The 20,303-nt window shown below is 49.0% G+C and overlaps 1 long non-coding RNA gene and 2 gene segments (V, D, J or C); 2 read left to right on the top strand and 1 right to left on the bottom strand.

The window, feature by feature from the left end:
• The first annotated feature begins 424 nt into the window (after positions 1-424).
• Positions 425-6,456, top strand: LOC149127638 (T cell receptor beta variable 6-5-like). The segment is given in 3 exon segments: positions 425-2,639; positions 2,722-6,175; positions 6,322-6,456. Coding segments are annotated over 2 exon segments (378 nt in total).
• Positions 6,457-6,710: 254 nt separating this feature from the next.
• LOC149127637 (uncharacterized) overlaps positions 6,711-20,303 on the bottom strand; it is a 35,203-nt gene continuing 21,610 nt past the window's right edge. The window contains exons 7-8 of the long non-coding RNA XR_016231819.1: positions 8,121-8,177; positions 6,711-7,647 (exon numbers count right to left, since the gene is read on the bottom strand). This is a non-coding gene — a long non-coding RNA (uncharacterized LOC149127637). The remainder of the gene's footprint in view (positions 7,648-8,120; positions 8,178-20,303) is intronic.
• LOC108175654 (T cell receptor beta variable 6-5-like) lies at positions 14,112-17,723 on the top strand. The segment is given in 2 exon segments: positions 14,112-14,325; positions 14,408-17,723. Coding segments are annotated over 2 exon segments (378 nt in total).

The raw sequence follows: 20,303 nt of genomic DNA, 5'->3' as shown, positions 1-20,303 counted from the left end.
TGCAGGGACAGCAACACCAGAGCACTGCACCACAGGCCAGTGTCCTACCCAGGTGACAGGAGCGTCAGAACCTGAGGACACTCCCCCCCACCTCTGCTTTAGGAGGTGCCTTGGGTTCCTGATGCTGCCATGGGCTCCAGGCGCTGTGCTGGGTGGTCCTGTGTCTCCTGGGATCAGGTGAGCTCTGGGCACAGCTGGGAAACCTCTGACCCACGTTTGCCATCTTTAAAATGCAGGTCTGCTAGACTGGCTCCAGCAAGAGGATTCCTCCTTGGCCCTGTCACTGTCTCCTGTCCTGAAGGCCCAGTGGATTCCAGAGGCATTCCAGAACACCTGATCAACAAAGGGACAGCAATTGAGACTGAGATGCTCCCCTACCCCTGGACACCTTTCTATGCACTGGTACCAGCAGACCCCAGCCAGGGCCAGCTCCTCTGGGTATTACAGTGGGGAGCAGAGGGGTAAAGGAAATTCCCCGCACAGCAGTACTGGGACTATCGCTCTGAACTCAGCCTGAGCTCCTTGTGCTGGGGACTCGGCGTGTGCCTCTGTACTGCGGTGTGGCACAGCCCTGCATGGTTGCCAGCCTTCTGTACATACACAGTTGGGGGCATGTCCAGGAAGGTGCCATGGTGAGGAGCCGCTAGTCAGGGAAAAGCAGCCAAACCCTTCCTGGATCTCACTGCGACCTCCATGTCTGATCAGGGCTAATTACAGAGAATCCTGCTGGGTAAGAACTACGCATTGTCTGTGTGTCTGTGGAAACAGCTCTTTGGTCCCACATGTGGTAACTGGCTGACTCTTCCTCCAACATCTCTGCCCCCTGCTCTGTAGATCTGTTACCTTCTCAGGTCCTGAGTCACGTGATGTGGAGGTCATATGTCTCGTTTGACAGCAACACCTCCTTCCATGGTGCATCCAAGGAACATATGACTGCAAGGAAAAGCAGCACAACGGATCCTCATTGTAATGAAAAATGAAGATGGGATTTTCTGCACTGCAGCCATGTTTGGCGATATGTGATGGCTCTCACTGTGGTTCCCAGCTGCACAGCAAAGGGATTGGGACATTTGCACACAAATTCCTGTTCTTACTACAAACAAGCATAAGGGAAAGAAATACACATGAGCGTTATCCCTTAATTTCCTCTGTTTATTTAGTAACATATCTGTGTCCTCTACTTTGGACATAATGTAAAAATGGGAAAAAAAGGAAAAGTGAAAAGAAAAGCAAGAAGAATATGTTTCTGGCTTGTTTAAAGTAATCTGCTTACTTTATGTATTATACAAATTTGTATTTTCCTTCTATCTTCTTTTTCTGTTAACTCTTTTTTTCCAACTCTTTGGTTATTTTGACAAAAACATTTAACATCATACCTATCCTCTTAAAAAGAGAGTTTCATTTCACTTCAATCCAATGACTAGAGGTGGACCAGGGTTATAACTCTCACTCCATCAGGCTTCCCACTGTCTCTGAGTTTCATTTGTGTCCTTTGTGCTAAGTCCCATCGATACTGCATGACCTGGACCCCAGAGCCTTGCTTGTTCTAGAAGGAAGCAGTCACATACAGAGTGGGAAGGCTGAAACAAAGCACGTGTTCCAGACCCGCCACACAACTATTTGCAGGCCTTTGGGTCAAACACTGGTAAGACTTTGAGGATTACACAGCAGATTGTTACACCACGTGTGGAATCCCTCTGGTTGTGGGCTCTGTGCAGCAAGACAGATCTGAGCTCTTGGCCTTTCATTACAGAATGCATGTCAGCATCCTACACTAGGGGTGCTCCTCACAGAATGGGGTGTCTTCCACAGACACGGGACATTCTCCTTTCTGCAGGCTGCCACCTCTCCCACGTCACACCTGCACTTGTACACCTTCCTGGTGCTGGGTCATCTGCGTGACTGACTGTGCAGACACCACTGGCCAAATGCGGGCAGACACCCGTGGGAGGTGACCGCACCTGAGGCTCCACACCTGGGAGCAAGTACCGGGAATGAGGACGGAGCTGCCCACGTACATGTGGCAGGGCCCATCTCTCAGGGCACTGACGAGGAGCAGAGCCAGTGATCCCTTAGATGTTGAAGAACATTCTGCTGAGCTGTGAGACCACATGCCGGGGAGAATCATGGGACTCGTGTAGTGTGGGGACATGAACAGAATTGCAGTCAGTTAAGCAAATTAGAAAAGGATACGTGAGGAATATTTGAGACACAGTGAAAGGTACCAGGAGCTTGTAAGGATTTTCCTTATGATAGTAGACTACAGAAACATTTAGTTAAATAAAACCCATGTAATAGCGGCATTACATTATATGAGGAATAAAATGTACATTGAGTTATAAACTACTGCACAATAATGTTAAGGAAATCTTATACGACAGATGTTGACTCAAATACATTAACGCTGTCCTGAGCTGATTGCTTGTGCACTCTGGTTTGGGCCATCTGGGGAAGGGGGCGTGGCCCCTGGTGACAGGAAGGCTCTGGTCCCAGGCAGGGAGAGAGCAGGCTCAGAATGACTCCCACAGTGTCCCATTGCTGTTCTGTCAGCAGTTGGACCAGAAGAGCCTGCTGACCACCCGCTCCCGCCATGAGTGTGGGTCCCCTGAGCTGTGTGGTCCTTTGTCTCCTGCTGGCAGGTGAGTCCAGGAAGGGCTCTCCAGGCCCGAGGGACAAGCCTTTCCACGGGGGCTGCAACTTCTGCTTCTTCCTCCTCTGCAGGTCCAGCCAATGCTGGTGTCACTCAGAGCCCCAAGTTCCAGGTCCTAAAGACAGGACAGAGCCTGACCTTGAGATGTGCCCAGGATATGAGCCATAACTACATGTGCTGGTACCGCCAGGACCCAGGGCTGGGGCTGAAGCTCATCTATTACTCAGTTGGCCAAGGCACCCATGAGAAAGGAGACATTCCCGATGGGTACAACACGTCCAGACCAAGAACAGAGGAGTTCCCCCTCACGCTGCTGTCAGCTGTCCCCTCGCAGACATCTGTGTACTTCTGTGCCAGCAGTTACCACAGCCCTGCACAGCCACCTGCTGTCTGCACATAAACCCAGGGCGGGCACTGTGACCCTGAACCCAGCGACGCCCTCATCATAGTCCCAGCACAAGAAGCAGGAGACCTAAAGACTCCTTGGGGTTGGGTGAGACCTCAGCCTGCTGTGGTGCACCTGCAGGCAGACCTGGCCAGTCTGTACGCAGCCCTGGTCTCAGCTGTCTCCACGGGGGTTCCCTGGTCTTGCTCTGATCTCCCTGGAAAGGGTGGTGATGGAGACTCCTCTGCTCCTCTCCCCATTGGCTGCGTCTGAGCTCCCTGGCATGGAACAGGATCTGCAACTCCACCACATCCATATTCTTGTCGTTCCTGGATCCACACTGCTTTCTCCTTCAAGGATTCTCACTCAGGCTCAAGCCTCAGATGATGTCTGCTGCTGCCCCGTCCCATGTGGATGCTCCTCCCCAGGCCCTACCCGGTTGTTCTTCCCACTGGCCCCATCCTTTTCCACTCCTGTAAGTCCACCAGCCCCTCCTGATCTTACTCCTTCCCGTCATAGAGACGTCTAACTGATGGATATCACCTTGCACTTACATAAGTTTAGATATTTCGCAGATGCAATTTTTTCCTCAATAACAGTCTTCTGTTGACCAGTGGTAGACAAATTTAGGATGCTCAGACTCTGAGTCCTATGGTCTCCATATTTCTGTTTCCAGTTACCACGACCAGAATCTCTGTCCTGAGATGGTGTGCTGAGTGCTTACAAGGGTGTTCACTTGTTGAACAAGCATAGCAGCATCCATCATGGAAGCCAGTTTATCTGTTGATATGGGAACTTCCAGTCAAAGTACAGCATGATGGTGTCTGCACTTGTGTGTTTATTGCTGCACTGGTCACGCAGCCACGATGTGGACTCTACCCATCAGTCCTTCGACTGGTGACAGGATAAAGACAGTGTGGGACAAATACACAATGGGATAAAGACGAACTGCTGCCTGATCAACCTGGAGTGTGTTATGTGACCTGTCAGACACAGGAAGACAAATACCACATGTCCCTCTTATGTGTCAAAGCTACCAAGTTCATCTCACAGAGGGGGAGAGTGGAACTTGGTTACCAGAGCCTGGGAGAGGTGAGTGTGAGGGAGACAAGGAGTGAGGAGGTTAACTAGTACAGGGCTGTCGTTGGATAGGAAGAATAACCTCTCATGTTCTATAGCACACAGGGTAACTCTGGTTAGCAACAACTAATTGTATATTTAAAATAACTAATAGGATTTTCAGTCTTTCCAAGGTGAAGATTTGATAAATCTCTGATGATTGACATGCCAATTACCCTGATCTGATTGTCATGCATCACAAATGTGTATGGAAATGTCACTCTTTACCCCCAAATATGAAAATACTGGAAATAGTTCATTGAAGACTGAAATAAATGACAAAGATTTTAAAAACTAAAATTCATTTCTGAATGTAACCTCCTCCACTCAAGACACTTTGTCAGCAATGATACCAGCCATGTAGTCCATCCCAGATGCACTGAGATCCTGAGAACTGGGCCATGCCCATGTGGTCTCTTGTCTATTATCAACTAAAGAAAACCATCCCTATACAGATTTTTAAGATTAGGAAGCAAAAACAAGACAAGAGAAGCCAGATATAACTCAAGGTGAATACCTAATGATGTCCCATTGAAACTCTTTCTATTTTATTTGAATTAGAGAGAGAGAGAGGGAGGCAGTTAGAGAGAGAAAGAGGGAGAGATGGAGAGAGAGAGAGAGAGAGAGAGAGAGAGAGAGAGATCTTCTATCTGCTGGTTCACTCCCTTAAAGGCTGCAATGACTAGGGCTGCAATAGGCTGATGCCAGGAGCTCGGACCTTCTTGGTCTCCCACGTGGGTGCAGAGTGCCCAAGGCCTTGGGCCATCCTCTGCTGCCTCCCCAGGCATATAATCAGGGAGCTGGATCAGAAGTGGAGCAGCCAGCACTGGAACATGCGCCCGTGCGATGCGACATTGCAGTCAGTGTCTTTACCTACTGTGCCACAACAACAGCACAGAAACTCTTGCATAATTGCCATTGTTTGGTGAAAGAAATGAGCAGGACCATTGTGGTGTTGGAGAAGGATTCTCTGGTGAATACTCACTGTGCTTTTTCTGAGAAAGATATGGCTGACTTTCTCAAAATCTCTCCTAATAAGATGATATTCTCTGATCCTTCACAAAGACAACAATAAAAGGACCTGAGCATTTCCAAAACTGTTTCCTTAAAATTGTCCTTAAAATGTATTTAAGTATTTGAAGATACTTTGAAGAGTATTTGAAGAGAGACAGACAGAGAGAAAGATCTTCTATCCGCTGGTTCCCTCGCTGAATGGCTGCAACAGCTGGAGCAGGGCCAATCCAAAGCCAGGAGCCAGGAGCTTCTTCTGGGTCTCCCACATGGGTGCAAGGGCCTAAGCAGTTGGGCCTTCCTCTACTGTTTTTCCCAGGCCATAGCAGAGAGCTGGATTCAAAGAGGTGCAGCCAGGATACAAACCAGCACTCACATGCAAAGCCACAGCCTCAGGCAGAACATTAGCCCCCTGCACACCACAGCATCGGCCCCATCAAAATTCTACTTTAAAGGCAGGTAAAGATCCCAAAGGAAAAAAATGACACTAAAAACGTGAAGGAACCAATGGAAATTGATAGTCATTCTGAGCAGGTCTGATTCAGAGAATGGAGGTGGCTCTAACAGAAACAGGGGACCACACTAGACCCCGGGTTTCAGGGAAGACAGTGAGTTTCCCAACCAGTGTTTCCTATTCACAGAGCCTCTGACAGGACTCGGCAGACACAGGAGCGACTGTCGATGAGAACAGAAACCTGGACAGTCACTCTGAGAACCCAGCATCCAGACAGTCCAGGGGCAGAAGGAATGATCCATGTACGGACGTCATTAAAAGGCAGCAGACAGGTACCAAAATCAATCACCCGAATACACATGAAATGAACCCTGTGAGGTCAGGGGATTGACAGAGGAAGTGATGTCACCACGTTTGTGGTGTGTGAGAACAAGGGGCGCCCCTCCTCCTCCTCTCTCCTGCCCACAGGACTGCTCTGCAGGAAGCTCCCATCCTGCCCCGACGGCCATGGGCACCAGGCTGCTCTGCTGGGCAGTGCTCTGTCTCCTGGGGGCAGGTGAGTCCTCAGACACCATGCATTGCATCGTGGCTGTGGTGTGCACATGTGTGTATGGTGTGTTCTCGTGTGTTCATGTGTGTCTGTGTGTGTCAGTGAGGACTACAGCTGTTTTCCAACTGTGTTCCCAACTTCTGTCTCCACAGAACACACAGACGCTGGAGTCTCCCAGTCCCCCAGGCACAGGGTCACAGGGAGGGGACAGAATGTCACTCTCACGTGTGACCCAGAGTCTGGTCATGTTGGTCTTTACTGGTACCGACAGAGCCAAGGGCAAGGGCTGCAGTTGATGATGTACTTCCAAGGAAAAGATCCAGCAGACGACTCAGGGCTGCCTGATACGCACTTCTCCACTGAGAGGCCTGGGGGATCTTCCTCCACCCTGAAGATCCAGCCTGCACAGCCCGGGGACTCAGCCGTGTATCTCTGTGCCAGCAGCATAGACACAGCGTGGTGCCACCACCTCCCACCTGCACCCAAACCTCATCCTCTGTCTCCAGGCAGCTCTGAGAGACCCTAAGCAGAGGGTGTTTTGATCTTCAATGCTCAAAGGACAGAAGCAAATTTAGGGGCCTGTGCAGTGGCACAACAGGTAAAGCTTCTGCCTGCTGTGAAGGCATCTCCTATGCACAATGGCTCAAGTCCTGGCTACTCGTATCCAGCTCTCTGCTATGGCCTGGGAGAGCAGTAGAAGATGGCCAAGTGCTTGGGCGCCTGCACCTGCATTTGAAGACCCGGAGGAAGCCCCTGGCACCTGGCTTCAGATTTGTCCAGCTCCGGCCATTTTGACCAACTGGAGAGTGAACCAGTAGATGGAAGACCTCGCTCTCTCTCTCTCCCTCTCTCTCTCTCTCTGCCTTTGCTTCTCTCTCTGTGTAACTCTGACTTTCAAATGATTAAATAAATCTTTAAAAGAAAAAAAAAGATAAAAAGTAGATTTTAAGCCCTGCCATCCTTTCTCAGGAGGTGACCATGAGGAACTCCTGCCACACTGGCTGGTACCTCCAGGCAAAACACTCAGCCTTCCTGGTGGAATTTGAATTGTGCCATCCTGAATCACTCCAGGGTCAGTAGCACTGTGTCAACCAGGGGGGAATAGAGGGGAAATCTCTGTCCTTGGAATGTCAGCGACTCCTCCTGACCTTTTCTCCAGTGTTTGCCACCTTTATCCACCTGATCTCTGGTCACAGAAGCAGCACAAGTCCTGGTACTCACGTTTGAACAGGACACAGAGAGCGTGGTGGTCACTGCTGTCCTAAAATACTTGCAGCAGATTGGTTGTGGGCTGTGTCTTCCCAAGGCACTGTGGAATACTTTAGAGCCTTGGCTTTGTTCTCTGTCACTCTACAGTCTCACCTTCAGTCTTATGTACAAGTGCATTTCCCTCCAGCTTGCAACACCTGAGAAGGTTTTGTGATTTCATTACGTCCACAAGTCACCTCAACTGCGTAGCTCTTCTCCCCAGATACAGCCTGTGGAAGCAGAAGTGCCACCAGTAATTGACAAGCTCTTAAATGTAAGTCGCCTTATACATCCTTCAATTAAGTCAATGGGGTTCATTGTCCACCCTCAATTTCTCTCTGAATGAAATGAAAGGGGCAGCATGTGAAAAGCAGGTGAGCAGACCGAGAGGGAGGGAGGTGTCAGTTGCGCTGGGCTTCTGAAGGAAGCAGAGGTGACGTTGTGTTTGAGACGGTGCTCCACACACAGGGAGCAGCAGGCTGGTGCATGGGATTTGAGGAGGAGCAAACAGCAGGGCAGAGCCCAACTCACTGTGGGAAGAGAGACGTAGCTCTGGTCTTTGGAGTTGGAAAGCTGTTCTTCTGGCCATGAGATAGTGAGTTTGAAGACCCAGCTGCAATAGTGTGATTATGGAATAAATTTATGTTGGGGTGTCTGTCCTGAGCCCCAGGACCTTTGTAGGAGAAACAGGGATGAACCTCACCTCTGGGTCACAAGGTGGCGCTTCAATGCCAGTGGAACTGAGGTATTCAGGCAGAGTCTGGGAAAGAAAGGGTTAAGGAAACCATCAGCTTGGATCCCCTATTTCCAGGGTTGAAATTTTCAGTTACAGCTAAACCACTACCACAAAGCAACACGTGAGGAGGGCTCTAGGCTGAAGGAGATCCAGAGCTGAGAAACCTGACCAGGCACACTGGGTGTGAGGAACAGAACAACTGCCTCCTAAACACATGGGAAACAAAGAGGTGGGTGAGCCCTGGAGTGAGAGCATCCCTGGTGCCCTCCATCCCCCCTGGCAGGTCCTGCTGGGGGAGGACCTCACAGCCCCACCCCTCTGTCCATTGGAGAGGAGCCTGAGAGCTCTCTCAGTCCTGAGATCACAGCTTGAATGGGGACGGCTCCTTGCTGCCCTGCCACTGCCCTGAGTCCAGCACGTTTCTCCTGAGTGATCCTTGGTTTATGGGAGCAAGTGCGTTGCTGTCTCTACTTAGAAATCCTGTGAATGTTTGCAAGTCCTGGCTGCAAGCCTATCCTTTCTCTGCAGTCACACCACCTCTCCAGCCTTGAGGTCACCTAATGACTGCCTTTCCTACGGGTCTCACAGATGCTGGATTCCCCAGACACCAAGAGACGAAATCACTACACACAGGAAGAAAGATGACCCAGCAGGGTTCTCAGTGTATGAACACTAGTCCATGTTCTGGTACCAATACCGATCCATTATACAGTACAGTATTGGTAGTAGTGCCAAAGAGGATGCCACAGAAGGGCACAGGGTCCCCAGAAATAAGAGGGATCATTTCCCTCGGATTGTGGAATCGGCCAGCACCCACCAGACCTCCCTGTGCCACTGGGCAGCAGTGAGTCCAAGGCACTGCACAGCAGGCTGCTCCCTCCCAAGCACACAGCCATGGACTTGAGCTGGACTCTCCTGCCCGAGGCTACGTCTCCACCAGCAGAGAAATCTGCCCTTCCTGAGGCTCTCCCCACACTTCCCCCACAGGATCTCAGTCGGAAGGACCTGGGGCAGCAGGACCCGTAGTGTGAACTGAGGTCCAACACTGCTACCACGTGGAAATGTGGTCAGCACTGAAGGTTACTCTGCTCAGTGTGTGCCAAGCTGACACCAGGAGGCTGGAACTCCTTCTGAGTTTCCACAAAGCTGTCAGGTGCTGCTCTGAGCTCCCAGCCCAGATGGGAGTCCTTGATCATTAAATTTCTGGGTCTGCCTTCTCCCAGCATGCCTTGCTATTCACGTTTTAACCGTGCCTTCTTAGGACATGAAATTTAAATAAAATTCTTTTCCTTTCATGAAGTATAGTTTATAAATATTGTCTTTAATGGCTAGTGCCAATTCTAGGAAAACCTGCCCATACCCCATATATCAATCAATCATTCCTCTCTTTTACTTCGTCTACAGATCCACACTCGTACTCCCTTCTCTTCTTCTTACGGCTGACATGCTCCATGTCTGATATCACAGTGTAAGCATCCCTCCATTGGCCAGAGCATCTGACCCCAGCACACCTGTTCTTTGCCACTGTGCAGCCTCCTATAAAGGGCAACTATGCTTCTCTATCTTTTATAGAATAGAAACGGGAAAAACAGGGGGTCAGAGGGTGTGCACTGAATAGGGCGTCCAGAGGGAGCATCGCATGTCCACCACGTGTGTGAAGCAAGTGCCCGCTGCTGGAGTCTCGGGGCGGATGCAGAGTGACTCCTCAGAGGACGCTGCACGGGTCCTGCCTCCCCAGCCACACTGCATTTTCCTATTGCATGTTTCTCAGAGCTTCTGATGACTCCACAATGCTAACTACACAATGTTAGAAGTCTGTCATTGCTAATTGCAGAATGGTAGAAATGTGTTAGTTCTGATGAGAATGTTAGAGTTTGTGGGTTTTTTAGAGGCAAATGGCATGACATAGGGCTCATTTTCCCCTTGTGAAGTCTATTAGGTTTCTGGCAGAGTTGAGAAGGGAGAATGCTGACACTGAAATATGAAGGGTTAAGGGACTACGAAAGTGGGTAGTTCTTTGGCAATGAGGAGAGGTGGACGTGGGTCCCTGCAGGAGATGTGGGTCCCCAACAGGACTTCAGGAGAAGGCTGAGTACTTGGTGCTGTGCCTCTGGTGAAGATAAGCAGCTGTGACATGCATGCCGTTAGGAAGGGGTCTGGGGCATGGATACTGAGAACCAGAGCAGTTTCCTTTCCTGCCTCCACCTGCTCTCCTGCCCTTGCCCATCATAAGCTGAGTTCACTGGGGAGAGAGAGGAAGAGGAGGCAGTTAATGTGATCTACTGGGGCAGCCCCTGCAGGCAGGGTGATGGAGGGATAAATGTGACCTACCCAGGGCACTGCATCCCACAGTGGCTCACTCTGTGCTGCGAGCTGACCAGAGTGTGTAACTGTGTCTGAGGACTCTTTCCCCTCATAAGTTACAGACAGCCCGGGCTCCTCCTCCAGGTCAGATGGGCTCTGTGTTGGTGTCTTTGTATCACTGGGTGATCAGGGAGAGGATGGGAATGCATGCAGGCAGAGGAAGACAGAAACCTTGGTGTGAGCCCAGCATCAAGCAAAGCCCACACAGGGGATTTGATCACAGGCTCTTTGTACTCCTCTAAGGAGCAGCTGAGTGAGCTCCAGCAGACAGCATTGCAGGCAGCAGGTGGGAGGGGCTGGGGAGAGGGAGATGCGGCTTCCTGAGCAGCAACTGCCTCATCAGAGCAGCATCTGCTTCTGCCAGAGCTCCTGTGTGCAGCCTGCAGGGCACTGGGCTCAGGAGGTTTGGAGGAGGACGGCGTCAGGACAGTGACATCACAGGAGGGTCCCCAGTCAGAGAGACAGACTAAGACCAGCTCTTACAGGAGACAGTGACTCATAAGCACAGGAAACATCGCTGCCTCCCTCCTCCTCTGCACCATGGGCTCCAGGCTGCTCCCCTGGGCAATGCTTTGTCTCCTGGAAGCAGGTGAGCCCTGGGGACAAGGAGGGTGCCCCTCTCTGAGCTCCCCGACTCCTCAATCCTCCACCTCCCTTGGGCTTACACACCAAGACTCTCTCCAGTGCTCTCTCCATCTGCTTTTCCCACAGAGCCAGTGGAGACAGGAGTCACACAGACGCCAAGACACCTGATCGAAACACGAGGGCAGCAAGTGTCGCTGAGATGTACCCCCCACTCTGAGCACGACCGTGTGTTGTGGTACCAACAGGTCCTGGGCCAGGGCCTCCAGTTCCTCTTTGAATATTACAATGAGAGACAGAGCTCAAAAGGAAATGTCTCGGGCAGGTTCTCAGCTCACCAGTTTTCTGACTTTAGCTCTGAAATGAACGTGAGCGCCTTGGAGCTGCAGGACTCGGCTGTGTACCTCTGTGCCAGCAGCTTGGCACAGCCCCGCGGAGTCCCCAGTGCTCTGTGCACAAACCTCCTCTCCCAGTGTGGAGCAGCCTCAGCTGACACAGCTGTGAGACAAGCCACCCAGGGGCAAGAAAACTGGTTTCTATGTGGTGAAAAGGGACACCTGGAGCTCTGCTACCACTCAAGGGTAGGGCCAGCAGAGCAACACATCTGGTCAGAGCAGGGGCTACCGAATGTCCTCTCAGTGCACCACCGGGAAAGAGTGGCCATTTATGAATTGATGGCTGAAACACTGACGTAGAGCAGGGAGCTTCATGTGTAGGTCACACTTGTTTGATAACACTGTGAAGTAGACTCCCAAATCTGAGGGTTTGCTTTATGTAGTTGAGGGAGAAGGAACTGACATTTGGGGAAAGTCAAGGTCACAGACCATAACCAAAGAAGATAAAAAAGGACAGACTCCAGACGATTAAGTCATGTTCCATGCAACATGAACTGTCCTCTGTCTCTTTCTAAGGTTGGGCACACAGAAACGGTAAAGCAAGGCCTTGTAGCAACTGGCATCACCCACCACTGCACCCACTTGGGAACATCATCAAATACCAGCTGCCCAGTGGAAAACCCTGGAGTTCTTGACCCTGGCCCCAGAACAGTCCTCTGAGGACCCGTCAGGTGCTTCTCCAAGCACACAACAGGTCCTGTCTTCCTCAGGAAGTGCTCCCAGCTTACAGAGATGCACCTGGTAAAGTGTCTGACCATCAACCCTAGATCCACCACCTTCAGGACCACACAGCTCTTCCCAGGGAAACTGATCCCAGAGCTTCCTAAACTCGGCTGCACAGCAAAGGGATTGGGAGATTTGCTGGATACATGCAGACTTCTTGGACATGATGCAAACAAGCACAGCGGTTAGAAATACACCCCACTCTTATTCCTAAATTCCTCTGTTTGTTTAATGAACATACTTGTATTCCTTACTTCACGTAAGATATTGCTGACATAAAATACAAACTAAAAAATTAAAAAATTTAAAAATATGTTTCTTTCTGGCCTTGAATAAACTACTTAGTTTATGAATTAAATAAATTTTTTTTTCTTTTTCTTTTTCTTCTTAACTTCTGTGGAAAACTTTTAATTTTGTGTTTGTGAGAGATTATTTGAGATTTATCACTCTGTTTAGAGTTTTAAGTGAACAATACTGTATTTTTTATTTCATTTTATTTTACTAAACTTGATTTCATTTTATTTTATTTTCTGCAATGGCCAGATCTTGGCTAGGCTGGAGCCAGGAGCCAGGAATTCAATTCAGGGCTCCCACATGGGTGGCAGGGATCCAAGGACGTGAGACGTCACCTGCTGCTTCCCAGGAAGTGTTAGAGGAAGCCGAGACGGGAGCAGAGCTGGAATCAAACCCAGGCCCTCAGATGAGGGGCAGGCATCTCAGCCAGGGGCCGAGCTGCTGGCCTCCCATCTGCCCTGCACTGTGTCATCTACAGGCATGTGTCCTCTGGCAGGTGACCAGAGCTGGCTCCTGCTGCATACCTGGACTTCACACCTTGGGACAGGAACTCTGCCTTCCTCCCCTGCCGTTTCCTGGCAACCACCACTCTTCTCTGCTTCTGTGGGTCTGAGTACTGAGATACTTCATAGAAATGAACGTGTATGTGGTATTTGTCACTTTTGGTGCCACAGTGCCTGCCACGTGTTCATTTCTTAATTGATGTGCAGCTTTCCCTCCCGGAGCCAGTCCCCTAGCATAGCATGTCTCCTTCCCTGGAGTCGGCCACCTCTTCCACGGTGCCTGCACTTGCACACACCTTTGTGTCAATGGGTCATCTCTCAACTGAACAGCCACCAAAAGTCCCAGGGGACAGGCTCCTGTGGGGGGCGATTCTGCAGCGGAAGCACCATCCTTGGGGAGCAAGCACCCTGCGTGGGTATGGAGGTGCCCGGTCTGTACCTGGCAGGTGTCCCGACTGTTAGGGAATTGAGAAGAAACTGAACAAATCACCCCTTAAGTGCTGAAGTGTGTGCTGCCGAGCCTTTTAGATGAGCTGCCAGAGACCATCATGGGGCAGAGGACATCAACGGGATCAAAGGCACCAGGGGCTAAAGAACTTTCCTTAAGATTGGAGACCACACAAATGTTTAGCTGAATAGAGCAGTAGGTTAGTGGGAATGATGGGTTAAGCTTCCACCTGCGTCACCAGCATCTCATACGGGTGCCAGCTCAAGTCCCAGCTGCTTCGCTTCTAACCCAGCTCCCTGCTAATACCCTGGGAAAGCAGTAGAAAATGCCCTGAGTGCTAAGGCCCCTGCACCCATGTGGGAGACAGGGAAGAAGCTCCTGGGTCCTGGCTTAGTCTGGCCCAGCCCTGGCCATTGTAGCCATGTGGAGAGTGAATCAGTGGGTGGAAGACTTCCCTCTCTCTGTCTGTTTCTCCTTTCTGTAATTCTGTTTTTCAAATAAATAATAAATCTTTTAAAAATGAGAAATGATATCATACTGGAATAAAATATACATGGAATTATAAACTGTTACACCAAAGTGTCAAAGAAAACTTACAGACTGGTGTTGGCTCAGATCCATTCTTCCTGTCCTGAGCTGTTTGCTTGTGCATTCTGGTTTGGGCCATCTGGGGAAGGGGGCGTGGCCCCTGGTGACAGGAAGGCTCTGGTCCCAGGCAGGGAGAGAGCAGGCTCAGCATGACTCCCGCAAGTGTCCCATTGCTGTTCTGTCAGCAGTTGGACCAGAAGAGCCCGCTGCCCCGCCTGCTCTCCCCATGAGTGTGGGTCCCCTGAGCTGTGTGGTCCTTTGTCTCCTGCTGGCAGGTGAGTCCAGGAAGGGCTCTCCAGGCCCGAGGGACAAGCCTTTCCATGGGGGCTGCAACTTCTGCTTTTTCCTCCTCTGCAGGTACAGCCAATGCTGGTGTCACTCAGAGCCCCAAGTTCCAGGTCCTGAAGACAAGGCAGAGCCTGACCTTGAGATGTGCCCAGGATATGAACTATGACTACATGTACTGGTACCGCCAGGACCCAGGGCTGGGGCTGAAGCTCATCTATTACTCAGTTGGCCGTGACACCGATGCGAAAGGAGAGGTCTCCGATTGGTACAACGTGTCCAGACCAAGCACAGAGGAGTTCCCCCTCACACTGCTGTCAGCTGTCCCCTCGCAGACATCTGTGTACTTCTGTGCCAGCAGTTACCACAGCCCTGCACAGACACCTGCTGTCTGCACATAAACCGAGGGCAGGCACTGTGCCCCTGAACCCAGCGACGCCCTCATCAGAGTCCCAGCACAAGGAAGCAGGAGACCTAAAGACTCCTGAGGGCACAAATCTAGGATGCTCAGACTCTGAGTCCTATGGTTTCCATATTGCTGTTTCCAGTTACCACGACCAGAATCTCTGTCCTGAGATGGTGTGCTGAGTGCTTACAAGGGTGTTCACTTGTTGAACAGACATAGCAGCATCCATCATGGAAGCCAGTTTATCTGTTGATGTGGGAACTTCCAGTCAAAGTACAGCATGATGGTGTCTGCACTGTGTGTTTATTGCTGCACTGGTCACGCAGCCACGATGTGGAGTCTACACTAGAGTCCTGCAACTGGTGACAGGATAAAGACAGTGTGGGACAAATACACAATGGGATAAAGACGAACTGCTGCCTGATCAACCTGGAGTGTGTTATGTGAACTGTCAGACACAGCAAGACAAATTCCACATGTTCCCTCTTATGTGTCAAAGCTACCAAGTTCATCTCACAGAGGGGGAGAGTGGAACTTGGTTACCAGAGCCTGGGAAAGGTGAGTGTGAGGGAGACAAGGAGTGAGGAGGTTAACTAGTACAGGGCTGTCGTTGGATAGGAAGAATAACCTCCCATGTCCTATAGCACACAGGGTAACTCTGGTTAGCAACAATTAATTGTATATTTAAAATAACTAATAGGATTTTCAGTCTTTCCAAGGTGAAGATTTGATAAATCTCTGATGATTGGCATGCCGATTACCCTGATCTGATTGCCATGCATCACAAATGTGTATGGAAATGTCACTCTTTACTCACAAATATGAAATACTGGAAATAGTTCATCGAAGACTGAAATAAATGAGAAAGATTTTAAAAACTAAAATTCATTTCTGAATGTAACCTCCTCTACTCAAGACACTTTGTCAGCAATGATACCAGCCATGTAGTCCATCCCTGATGCACTGAGGTCCTGAGAACTGGGCCATGCTCATGTGGTCTCTTGTCTATTGTCAACTGAAGAAAACCATCCCTTTACAGATTTTTAAGATTAGGAAGCAAAATCAAGACAAAAGAAGCCAGATATAACTCAAGGTGAATACCTAATGATGTCCCATTGAAACCCTTTCTTTTTTTATTGGAATTAGAGAGAGAGAGAGGGAGGCAGTTAGAGAAAGAGGGAGAGACAGAGAGAGAGAGACAGAGATGGAGATCGAGAGAGAGAGAGAGAGAGAGATATCTTCTATCTGCTGGTTCACTCCCCAGATGTCTGGAATGCCTAGGACTGGAATACACTGATGCCAGGAGCTAGGAACCTCTTGGTCTCCCACGTGGGTGCGGAGTGCCCAAGCCCTTGGGCTATCCTCGTCTGCTTCCCCAGGCATATAATCAGAGAGCTGGATCAGAAGTGGGGTAGCCTGGACTGGAACATGCACCTGTGCAATGCGACATTTCAGTCGGTGTTTTACCTACTGTGCCACAACGCCAGCACAGAAACTCTTGCATAATTGCCATTTTTTGCTGAAAGTAATGAGCAGAACCATTGTGGTGTTGGAGAAGGATTCTCTGGTGAATACTCACTGAGCATTTTCTGAGAAAGATATGGCTGACTTTCTCAAACTCTCTCCTAATAAGATGATATTCTCTGAATCATCACAAAGATAACAAGTAAAAGGACTTGAGCATTTCCAAAACAATTTCCTTAAAATGTATTTAAGTATTTGAAGATGGAGTAAGACAGAGATCTACCATCCACTGGTTAAGTCCTCAAGAACTTCAATAGCCAGGGATGGGCTGGGCCAAAGCCAAGAGCTTAGGTCTCAAGCTGAGTCTGTCATGTGGGTTGCAGGCATTCAACTACTCAAACCATCACCTGCTGCCTCCCAGAGTGAGCACTGGCAGGAGGCTGGATTGGAAGCAGGGCTGAGACTCCAACCTAGGACTTCGGTAGGGAAGCAGGCATCCCAAGCAGCTGCTTGACAGCTGCACAAACACGCGCTACATGACTTTTACTTTGACAGGACCACTTCATTCATGAAAGCCATGGCTCCAATCCAGGGTCATCCTGGTGAAACCATGCTGCACCTCCTGGTACAAGTCTTGGAGAAGCTTCAGGACCTCCAACTCGCTTGTTTGAAATCCCATGGGAAACCCTGCTTTTGTCTGCAGCACATCTGGGGGCAGCAGGTTTGGCTCCCAGTGAGCAGAACGTTTCTTCCTAGGTGGTTTTGCAGTCAGAACTGTGGAAGTGCATCAGTTGAGGAATCCATGCTGTGGGCTGTTGTCTCTGCTGTTGGTCATCGGTTCTCTTCAGTTAGGGGGTGAACACGATTATTTTTTCTTTGTAAGTTGAGTAGATGTTCTGTCGCTGCTTGTCTTCAGCATTGTCTCACCCCTTCTTACAGAAGTCGTCCATCTGATAACTGCTGCTTTCTCTGGGACACTGTCCCCATGGGGTGTTTGTGAGTGCTGATGATTTTACCATTCTTCCACTCATTGCACCACGGGGTTGATGTTTGCTTGCTTCAGTTTCAGCAGAATTCTTGTTGCTCTGATAAAACTTTTCAAACTGGTGTTTGTCATTCTTAGTGCCTGAGATGACATCCTATTTAGTCATGTTATAAATAGTGATACAAGTTTATATATGTGAAAATTTTTTAAATCCCTGTGTAATTTTTTTGTATTACACTTTTCCTGGAATATTTTGAAGACCTTTAATATGTGCAATGCCTACATATCAGTATATAAAATGGACATAAAAACAGACAGATTCATAGAACCAGAAAGTTGAGTGGTGGTTTTCATTGCTGGATGTAGGGAATGTGAGATGTTGTTCAATGGGTTTTAAAATCTCAGTCATACATGATGGAAAAATTCGAGATCTTCTGCATGAGTAAAGCAATGTGTCCATAGTGAACAATTCTGTACACACTTAGAAATTGTTAATAGGGCGGCTTCCATGTTATGTATTTTTATTGCATGGGAACAATAAAAATTAAAAACTACCTGGCATTAGATTAATTGTGAATTAACATAAATCTACAAGTATAATTCTGATAGGCTATTTATTGAATTTTGGTGTGTAAAACATGGGAAAGTGGGATGCCATAGATTTTGAGTTTTTATATTAAATATATATTATAAATATTGCTGTTTGGAAAATAGGAAGAACATAACATGGCTTATGGCAAAGTAAGTTCTAATTTATGGAGATGGTATAGTTAGAAGGAGAGAGACACTCACAGTCTATTCTAGAGCTAACGCTGGGGCTGCCCTGAGAGCACTTTCTAATCCCTTCTCAGTAAGCTGGGGACGAGTGGCAGCCTGCAGTGCAGCGCACAGTTCCTGGACTCATCACTGGAGGAGTCTGGAGACACTTGCAAACACTGTGGACTCCGGAAGTTCTGCACTCTCAGTCTAGAGCTCTTGGGAATCCCAGGGAGCAACACCAGACAGTGTACTCCCACTATCACACTCGACCTTGGCCAAAAGGCTGAGACGCAACCTTGTGCTCCCACCATTAGTAATTAACTAAATTAATTAAAACAAAACAATAAAAATAGCATGAATAAGACACATTTGAAATAGGACAGAGATAAGATGCTACAGTTTGAAAGCTCTAAGTGACTAAAAGGGGAACTGAAACATGACAAGGAGAAAGCCTGCTCCTAACCATCAGCAAACTTAAAGAAGCCAGGGACGGCACACACATGTGTGGTCACTGAAAACAAAACTAGTACATTAAATAGCGGATTAGATGCAACCAGAGAGAACACTGGAGATGTCAAAAACAGATCTGAATTAATCACCTAGAAAAGGGCACAGAAAAATACATCTGAAATATGAAAGGGAAGGCAAAGAAAGGAAAGGAGAGGACAGAGACCTCCAGTGCAATCAGAAACCACACACCACTCTACCATGTGTGATTACGCACGCATACCAGCCCATTAACATCGCAGGGAAGCAGGGAGAATGACAGGAGTGATCTTATGTGTGATGTCAGCTTGGGATTTTCAGGAGATGATCAAAGATGTGAATTCTAGGTTTCAAGAATCCAGATAAGAACCAAATAAGATGTCATAATGAAATCATAGAACATGAGTGACAAAGGGACTTTAAGAGTTGTCAGAATGGAAAGACAAACAGACCTCCAAGGGAGAAAGCCAAGAAAGTGGGTGAAAAATAACCATTAAGTAAACATTACAGTCCCTCTTTTCTTAAGAATGAGACAGACTGTTTTAAAATATATTTTCAGGAATATAAATAAAAAAATCCTGAATTTGTTACTGAGATATCAAATTTATATATTTTTAAAGATTTATTTACTTCTTTGACTGATAGAGTAACTAACAGAGAGAGGGACAGACATAGAGAAAGATCTTCCATCTGCTGGTTAATTCCCTAAATGCCTGCAACAGCTGGAGCTGAGCTAATCTGAAGCCAGGAGCCAGGAGATTCTTCTGCGTCTCCCACGTGGGTGCAGAGGCCCAGGCACTTGGGCCATCTTCCACTGCTTTCCCAGGCCACAGCAGAGAGCTGGATCCAAAGAGATGCAGCCGGGATACAAACCAGCACCCATATGGAAAGACAAGTCCTCAGGCAGAAGCTTAGCCCCCTGCACACCACAGCATCAGCCCCATCAACATTCTACTTGAAAGGCAGGTAAAGATCCCAAAGGAAAAAAATGAGATTCCAAACGTGAAGGAACCAATGGAATTTGATAGTCATTCTGAACATGTCTGATTCAGAGAACGGAGGTGGCTCTAACAGAAACAGGGGACCACACTAGACCCGGGTTTCAGGGAAGACAGTGAGTTCCCCCTCCAGTGTTTCCTATTCACAGAGCCTCTGACAGGACTCGGCAGACACAGGAGCGACTGTCGATGAGAACAGAAACCTGGACAGTCACTCTGAGAACCCAGCATCCAGACAGTCCAGGGGCAGAAGGAATGATCCATGTACGGACGTCTTTAAAAGGCAGCCTATAGATTCAAAAATCAATCATCCGAATACACATGAAAAGAACCCTGTGAGGTCAGGGATTGACAGAGGAAGTGATGTCACCATGTTTGTGGTGTTTGAGAACAAGGGACGCCCCTCCTCCTCCTCTCTCCTGCCCACAGGACTGCTCTGCAGGAAGCTCCCATCCTGCCCCGACGGCCATGGGCACCAGGCTGCTCTGCTGGGCAGTGCTCTGTCTCCTGGGGGCAGGTGAGTCCTCAGACACCATGCATTGCATCGTGGCTGTGGTGTGCACATATGTGTATGTGTGTGTTCATGTGTGTCTGTGTGTGTCAGTGAGGACTACAGCTGTTTTCCAACTGTGTTCCCAACTTCTGTCTCCACAGAACACACGGACGCTGGAGTCTCCCAGTCCCCCAGGCACAGGGTCACAGGGAGGGGACAGAATGTCACTCTCACGTGTGACCCAGAGTCTGGTCATGCTCGTCTTTACTGGTACCGACAGAGCCAAGGGCAAGGCCTGCAGTTTATGATGTACTTCCAAGATAAAAATCCAGCAGACGAGTCAGGGATGCCTGGTGCCCACTTCTCTGCTGAGAGGC

This window comes from Oryctolagus cuniculus, chromosome 3 (genome assembly GCF_051225735.1).
Source record: "Oryctolagus cuniculus isolate XC-2025 breed Fujian yellow rabbit chromosome 3, ASM5122573v1, whole genome shotgun sequence".
Lineage (NCBI taxonomy): Eukaryota > Metazoa > Chordata > Mammalia > Lagomorpha > Leporidae > Oryctolagus > Oryctolagus cuniculus.
Note: the sequence above shows the minus strand (reverse complement) of the source record. Positions and strands in the feature narration are given on the sequence as shown.